The sequence below is a fragment of the Onychostruthus taczanowskii genome, unplaced genomic scaffold, assembly GCF_017590055.1.
Source record: "Onychostruthus taczanowskii isolate IOZ18803 unplaced genomic scaffold, ASM1759005v1 scaffold55, whole genome shotgun sequence".
NCBI lineage: Eukaryota > Metazoa > Chordata > Aves > Passeriformes > Passeridae > Onychostruthus > Onychostruthus taczanowskii.
Genome location: NW_024503124.1, coordinates 5,138,226 through 5,146,370, shown reverse-complemented (window position 1 = coordinate 5,146,370; position 8,145 = coordinate 5,138,226). Strand labels below are relative to the sequence as shown.

At 49.4% G+C, this 8,145-nt stretch overlaps 1 protein-coding gene across 2 annotated transcripts in view; it reads left to right on the top strand.

Annotated features, from left to right (window-relative positions):
• The first annotated feature begins 1,628 nt into the window (after window positions 1–1,628).
• Window positions 1,629–8,145, top strand: part of KIZ (kizuna centrosomal protein) — a 29,161-nt gene continuing 22,644 nt past the window's right edge. Inside the window, exons 1-4 of one of the 2 annotated variants that reach the window (XM_041417282.1) lie at window positions 1,629–1,742; window positions 3,457–3,519; window positions 4,883–5,027; window positions 7,119–7,211. In XM_041417282.1, the coding sequence (XP_041273216.1) occupies window positions 3,491–3,519; window positions 4,883–5,027; window positions 7,119–7,211 (267 nt within the window). In that variant the 5' untranslated portion in view covers window positions 1,629–1,742; window positions 3,457–3,490. Of the gene's footprint in view, window positions 1,743–3,456; window positions 3,520–4,882; window positions 5,031–7,118; window positions 7,212–8,145 lie in introns of both variants that reach the window. The other variant, XM_041417281.1, reaches the window with a different exon arrangement.

Here is an 8,145-nt window from a genome sequence, read left to right as displayed (position 1 = left end):
TCAGTTATGAGCCCAGGTGCTGTGGTGAGCACCTAGACACGGAACAAAGTGGGAAATACATCAGGGGGACCAGGCTAGGGCTCCTTATTTCCTTATTTTTCGTTAAATAAATAGCAGGATGTTGAGCCCTGCTGCGGGACAACACCCTCAAGCCCCAGCCCGAGGTCCATAGTGAAAAAAACCTCCCAGGGCTGCCCAGGAGACAAACTGTGCAGCCCGATGGGTCAGGGACCGTCAGCCCCTTTCCACCAAACCCTCAAAACTGGAATAAGCCTTCCAGTTTTTCCTGAGTGGGCTCAGGATTTCAGAAGTGCTTGGAAGTTTTGCACTGTTTTAAGTGTTCTTTTAGCAAGCACAAATATTTCCGAAAGCAGGCCCAGATTTCACCTGAAGGCTCTTGTGAAGGTGTGGGGGAGACCTCCAAAACACACCTTTGCTTTCAGTAAACAGAAGGAGGGGGGAGAACAGTCTTCATGCCAAGCACTTTATATGGGAATGCAATACTAAAAGGCTCCCAAATCCTCTGCTGGGCATTCCTGGAGTGGGAAAGCTCTGACTCAAGCCAATGTTCTCCATACTTTGTTGAGCCGGGTATTTAGACGGACACGCAGGGTCTGAGCCAGGCTAATCTGGGGGCAGCTGGGTGCCACTACATCCATTCCACAGAGCTTTTCGCTCAGCCATTAAATCCATGAAGCTGAGCTGGAGGCTGCAGGTGTTGGAAATGTCAGGAATGCTGCTGGATCACCAAACCCAGTCTAGGAACCCCAAAAGCTCCCGATCCCCCCAAGGCCTGGGCATGTCCCCAGCCGGAGCCTCCAGCTCCAGCTGAGCTTTCATGTGTCTGTTCTTGGCCAGAAGTTCTAACGAAGCGTAATTACTGTGATGATCTCGCACTAATTGTACTCTGATTGCCATCCTAATTATGTTTAAGCATTTCACCGCTCTCCGCAATTTTGTCTATTGATGTATCGCTTCTCCTTCATTTCAATTATTCCCGCAGTATTCAGATTTTATTGGGGCCCTGGAATTTAAGCGCCCATTTGGCAACTTCCTTTCAAAGGGATTGAAGTTTTTATCTGGAAATGAAAGGCGGGCGTTCTGTTTTCATTTCCAGCTGGAGATGTGAATGCAGGGCTGGAGAAGGCTGTGGCTGACTGTGGCTTCTCCCATACGAATTTTGGAGAGGGGACAGCACCACAGGGACACAGTGGCACTCCAGAGGACAAGGAAATCAGGTTTGTTTTTTTTTTCCTGAAAACCATGGTGTACAATAAACTCAGCAGAACCAACTGCAGCTGTTCAACAGCTCCCAGTTATTTTTTGGACTGGCGCTTTGCAGATTTCCCCCTTTTCCAGCGACATGGATCCTGTGTCGCCTCAGCACCAAGCCGGGGGCTTAACGCCTGCGATAATAACGTGGTGGTGAGAGATGGGCTGAAGATAAATAATTATTAAAAAAAAAAAAAAAAAAAAACAAACAAAAAAACCCCCAAAATCAAACAAACAAACAAAAAAAAGTCTTCAAGGCTTCCAAAGCGCCTCTGGGCGGCGCAGGCCGCGCCCGCCCGTCCCCATGGCAACGCGGGGCGGCACTTCCGGGGTCCCGCGCGGGGCACGGCGGGAGCCGCACGTGGGCACCGGCGGAAACCGCGCGGGGCCACCGGGATCGGGAACGGCCCCGGGATCGGGAACGGCCACTGGGACCGCCCCCGGGATGGGCACCGCCAGCCCCGCGCCAGGTGAGCCGGGTCCCCCCGCGGCAAGATTGGGGTTCGGTTCCCGCCCCGCCCCGGGCCGGCGGATGCTTTCCCTCTCCTTGTTTTCATCCATCTCCTTCTTCTTTTCCCCTTCGATGTCTAAGTTCTGGAGGGGCTGGGGAGTCAGTCGCCAGAGATTCAGCTCCTGACGGATGGACCACCCCGTGTAACCGGACTTTGTCAGGCTCTGCTGGCCGGGGTTTGTTCCCGCTGCTGGCCCCGTGTCCAGGCTGCTCATGGCAGTGTCCCGGGACACTGCGGCCTCGGGGGTTTGTCTGCTGTGCCTGCCCCAGGAGCCCTTCCCTGGCTATCCCTGCCTGCCGCAGCGGGCTGGCCGGTGAAAAACCCCGCTGGTGGGGAGGGAATGGGCTCTGGGGAGCTGAGGAATGCAGTGTGCTCCCTGCGGGATGGGCGAGTGGGAAATGGGATCGGAGCACGCATCGGATCACATCCATCGGCTTCTTCATCCCTTAGGAGATCGGTGTTCTCCGCTGAGGCAGGAAAATTACTTGGACAAGTGTAAAAACAGGATCTTGAAATCTGCGTTTGCTTGGCTGTCCGTCGCGTAAGAGGAGATTGAAGGGATGAGATCCCAGATGGAGCGTGGCTGTTAAATTGTGCACATGACGCGCAGCCCTAATCCTGCTCCCGGCGCTGGCAGGAGCACATGGCTAAACAGGACGCCTTGATCTCCCAGGCAGAGCAGCAGGAAGGGTTTTTCCTCTCTCCCTTCTCTGCAGGGAAACTATGAAGAGGTGTTTGTGTGTGTAGGGAGAGCCCAAATCCACGAAAAAGTGTGCCAAGACGTGTTGGGATCTGTGATGTCCCCTTTGCTGCCTAATGACAGCCTGATGCTGTTCCTGAAGAGGCACTTGGCTTTGCTTGTGGCAGGGCTTGCAGTGAGACTCTGCTGGAAGCTTTTCTTGGTTATTTCTAGTTTTTCTCTCAGGGCATGGTTGTTCATCCTCAGGTGCAATTTGGAATTATTCAATAATGGCAGCTTTACTCTCTTCCCAAAAGCACCTTCCCTGTGGGATGGCTTTGTGGTTCAGCACGTGTCTGTCCCATGCCTGGGCAGTTCCAATGGCTCCACAGGCTCTCAGCACTGCCAGGATTCCTGGTGGACGCTTGTTCCTGCAGCACTGCTGCAAGTGGGGCTCACCTGCCTCTGGATGGACCTGGCTTGGGTGCCAGGAGGGAAATATGAGCTTGGTTTCAAGTTCAGTTCCCAGATAAAATACTTGGCTGGCATGTGAGGTCTGTGAGCTGGGAGGGGTTTTGGAAGTGTGTTCTAATCCATCCCTGTGGCAGGTTCAGGGCAGCTGTCCTGGGAACAGCTCCAGCCAAGCGTTTCTGGCATGGAAGGGGGTCTGCCGTGGGATTGGGGGGCAAGAAAGGGAGGGATGGGCTTGGGAACTGCCCATGGTGGGTTCAGAGCCCTTCCTGGGCTGTCTGGGGTCTCTGGCTGATTTGTTGGGTCCCATGTGGATGTTCAGGCATCTCTTCCCTTGCCAGCAACCCTGTTCCAGTGAGGAACAGAGAGAGGGGTGAAAGTCTGGAGTTGTTCAGAGCTGGCAGATGAGTCTGTGACTCCCAGCTCAGCAAGGGCTGTGCTCTGCAAAACCCCTCAGTTCTGATGTTTGGAGACCTCAGATGGTGAAATACTTTTATCTCACTGTGTGTTGTTTTCTTCCAGTGAAGCCAGAAGGCTGGAATTAGGAAGGCAGAGAATGGAATACACAATGGCTGATCCACACCTGTAAGCCTGTTTAAAAGCTTCTCAGGGGATATTTTATTTTAGTTACAAAGGTTTTGTTATCTTGGAATGCCTTTAGAATGTTGTCTTGAAGGTTTTTCAGTAATAATACATTTATATTCATGTTAAGTGTAATGCAAAATTCATGTATTCAAGTTATTGATGAAATAGCTGCAGCAGTAACATAAATACCTCATTCTGTGGATACTAAAATCTTGGGAATAACCAACATGCAGGTTGGCTTTATCCTATTTTTATAAAATCACCACAGCTTAGTCCATGCTGGAGAATCCCAGGATCTTAGAAAGTTGAAAGCATTAAGAAGCCCTAGGGGATATTCCAGGTTGTGGTTCTGTTCTTTGGATTCTTTCTGCAGCATTTATTTAGTGTAAATTGGATGGACAGTCTGTACAAAAAAAAAAATCAAACAAAAAAACCAAAAACAAACAAACAAAAAAACAAAAAAAAACTAAAAAAAAAAAAAAACCCCCCCCAAACCAACAAGCCCAAACCCTACACAGCAAACCAAAGGAAAAAAAATCCAGAAGTCCCAACAACCAGACAGGACTGAGAAGTGTCATCCAATGTTCCATTCCTTTCCTCAGGGGTGTTCTGTAAAGCTCCAGAGACTGAGTGCTGGGTGGTGTGGGAGCCTTTCTTCTAAAGGAACAGAAAATCCAGATACAAATTAAAGAAAAAATGTCTGGACAGATGGGGCAGCATCACGTGTACTATGTTTCCTGGTTTTATTGGATTTGGTTTAATCTAACAGGTTTAGAACTGCAGTTTCTGTGAACATTTTGGGGGCTTTGGCTTGCAGTTTCCCTCCTGGCTGAAGTGGAGCTGTGAGCCTGGGGCATCTTTGGGTGCCCATTTCCCTGTGTTGGCATTAATGCCCTATGGATGCCCTGGAGACACATCAGGAAAGGGAATCTGGTTTGTAGGTGGGAGAAAACTGGGTCAGATGGATTTCCAGTGCCCCTCTTGGTGGCACCATGGATTTAGGCAGCTGTGAAACCCCAGCTCCGCGGTTCCCGCTTGGGTGACTTTCAGAACACGTTCCTCTGCTAGTTTTCATTTTGATTTAATGGCATAGGAGTGACTAGCACATAATCCATTTAAAACACAGTTACAGGAGATTTTTTAATGTGTTTATTACCCTTTGGAACACCAAAGCCCCCGTGTACATCTGCAGATAAGTGGCACATATATATTTATATAAATGTGTGGAAGAGCGAGTCTTCTCCTTTTTGGTGTCTGGGGCAGCTCCCCCTCAGTGTTGGTGTGCGCATCTGAGGCAGAGTGATTGTGATGGATGCTTTTGGTTTATTTTCACACCTTTAAGTGCCTGTTCTTTGTCCTGCAGAGTGAGGCAGAAGCTGCAGAGGCACCTGGAAGCGGTGTCAGCGCGGCAGCAGCTGGCCCTGCACCGGAACCAGGCCCTGCGCCGGGAATTCCTGCAGCTGGAGGCTCACATGGAAACCACAGGCTGGGAGAGCATCCGGAAGATGGAAGTAACTTCCTATAAGACTTGGTCATGGGTGTTTGCTGTTGTTATGCAGGAATCTCCTGGTATGTCCTAGAGCTGGAAGCAAACTCGATCAGGGTCTGTATTTCAGGTTGTAGGATAGACAGGTCTGAAGTACCCCAGATTCAACAGATGCTGTAAGAAAAAGCCAAGCGCTGATGTTTCTTGAATCACATTATTATTATTATTTTGTTGTTGTTTTTTCCCCTAAAGTACAGTTTGGGATGTTGCAAAGTGATGATTCCAGATTTTTTAAAAAATGGAATTGCAGTGTCTGCTTATGCCACAGATGCGTGGAGCCAGGTTTTTGAGGGAGCACAGTCTGGGATGGAAATGAGTTCATTCCTGCTTTCCAAGAGCAGGGGCACTCCTCAGAAACATTTGGCTGTGTTTATTCCTTACCCAGCAGTAGCCCAGGTAGTGCCTGTTGGATCTGGTGACATTCCCAGAACATCTTTTCCTGGCTGCAGTGCAGTAGCCCAGAATTCAGAGCCTGTCCCTGGGGTGTGCCATTCCCTGCCTGTGATTTTTACTTGTTACTTGAAGCAGAGCAGGATTGGGGCCGTGCTGCAGTGCCAGCTTTCCCCTGCTGTTTTGAAGGGGATTTTCCTCCTCAGCAGCCCTCTGGTGACATTCCCAGAACATCTTTTCCTGGCTGCAGTGCAGTAGCCCAGAATTCAGAGCCTGTCCCTGGGGTGTGCCATTCCCTGCCTGTGATTTTTACTTGTTACTTGAAGCAGAGCAGGAGGGGGCTGTGCTGCAGTTCCAGCTTTCCCCTGCTGTTTTGAAGAGGATTTTCCTCCTCAGGAGCCGTGGTGACACCAATCTGCCCAGTGTCAGGGCTGGTGGTTCTGACACCTGCTGCAAGTCCCAGTGCCACAGGTCGAGCTGCTCGTGGGGTTTTTGTTCAGTCCTTCCATTTTGGTGTTCCTGTGCCATCCATTTTATCTTTGCCAAGTTACAGTTACTTTTCGGAGCTGCTGAACAAATGACATCTCCTCGGTGTTAGATATGGAAGGCAGGAGAGTTATGGAGCATGCAATCATTTAATCTATCATGGGAGTACACAGAAAGAAATTATTGCTGTTTTCTCTCCTTTTTTTCCACAGAGAATGCCCTTTAGGAGTGCTTTATCACAGCTCTGTGCACATTTATTATGTGGCTGTAGCTCACAAAACTCCTTTTGTTTCTGAAATATGCACTTTTGCTCCCTGTGTTTGGTCAGTAATTTTTAGGAGTATAAATAAATTCACTTCAGCTTTCAGCAAAATCCAGGAGTTACATCTGAGTTTCTTTTGAGCATCTTGACTCCTCACGTGGTGAGGTTTTGTTCCCTAAAATTCGGGTTTCCCGAGCAGCTCCTACCTGGGAGCCGAGCGCGCAGCCGGAGCGAAGGGCGGAGGCGGGCGGGTTAATTGTGTGAAGGATTCATTCCCGTGTTCCCTGATGCAGCACGGCTCCTGCAGTGCTTCCAGCCCGGTGTGCTGCTGCTGGGGGCTGCAGTTGGGAGCACGCAGGATTAATTGCAGGTGCTGCCCAGCTCAGCTCCCAGCATTGCTCCAATAAACCCCAGAGTGCTGCAAGCTGCATTTGGAGCCTTCCCTGCCGCGCTGCTCTCTGGAATGGCTCATTCCTTACAACAGCCCAGCCAGTCCTAAGATGGGGTGTGAAAAACACTGTGAAAAACTCATTGTGGAGCTCGTGTCATCCCAAAGCAGCCCAGTCATTGTCTGGGGGCAGCAGCAATGTTTCGGTGCTACAGGTGCTGGTTGGGATGCAATAAATACAATAAATATGAGCCAACAAGTTATTGCTGTTCTGTGGGATTCTAAATGATGGGGATGAATAAATGTGTGTGAAAGCCCTGCGGCAGATTGCATACAGGCCACGTTGCCTGGGCAGGGGAGCGGAAAAATGAGGAGCAAATGAGATCCCTGCTTTTAAATATGGTCTGAGTTAAAAAGGCTGTGGGGGCTTTGCATTTAAAGGTGCACGTTGTGCAAAGTGGTGTCTCTTGGGTTCAGGGGGGGTTGTTCGGCCTCCAGTTTTGTGTGACGGATTTGTTCCCTTTTAGGAACGGTATGGAAGGGAAATTAAAAACCTGTTATCCCTTCGAGAGGGCAGCTTGTCAGCAGGAGGTGACAAGGAGGAAGGACCCAGCAAGCAGGTAATGGGGGGGAAATGGGCTTTATTCCATGCTCTCCTGGGAGCTGCACAGCCTTTCCGTGGGGATTGCGGCGCTGGCACGTGCAGTGTGAAATTGTGTGTAGCACCTGAGAGAAGGAGAACACCTGGGTAAAAAGTGCAATAGTTTCATCCAGAGAGCCGGAATTTAAAAAAAAATCCTCTGACTGTTTGCACACGTCTTCTTGTTGGCTTTTATAATTCCTGTGCTGGATGGTGTGGAGATGGTCGTGACCGAGGAGGAAATGTTCCTAATGAGGGATATTTGCAGAACTGCAGCCGAGGAGCCGTGTGCTGTGTTTATAATTTTGTGTGTTTTGACCTTTCCTCAGAAGGAGCAGAAGGAGATTGCATATCTAAGGAACAGACAAAAAGACTGACAAGGAATACTTAAATATCTGCTGCCATATATCTGCAGTAATGCAGGCTCCTAATCCCTCCTCCTATCTCCATATAAATGATACAGTTCAAGACCAGAGCTGTTTTCTCCACTAAAAGCAGCAAAGCTCTTTTAGATGAAATGTCTAAAAACATCTTGTAATAACTTGGAGCATGCTGGCAAGAGTAGTCACTTGTGACTGTGTGTGGAAGCCCCTCAGCCAGGCGGCGCCGGAATAGGCAGGACGGGAGCATCACTCCATTATTCCGAGGAGCCGGCAGCACGCGCGTCCCTTAGGCTACAGCATTCATTAAGGAAAGCTTACTGGGCTGAAAGCTGGGAACAGATGATAACGGGATATGATTTTCATATTTAATGCATTCCTTGGAAGAGTGTGTGTGCTGCAGATTGATAGAAGAATCAACTGCTACTTTACTAAAAGACTTTCTAGTTTGCCCTATAGCTACCGATGGAATCATTCAGCCAAGAAATTAACTTTTTCCCCTTTTACCTGCTTTATGTATCTGCTAAGCAGGCT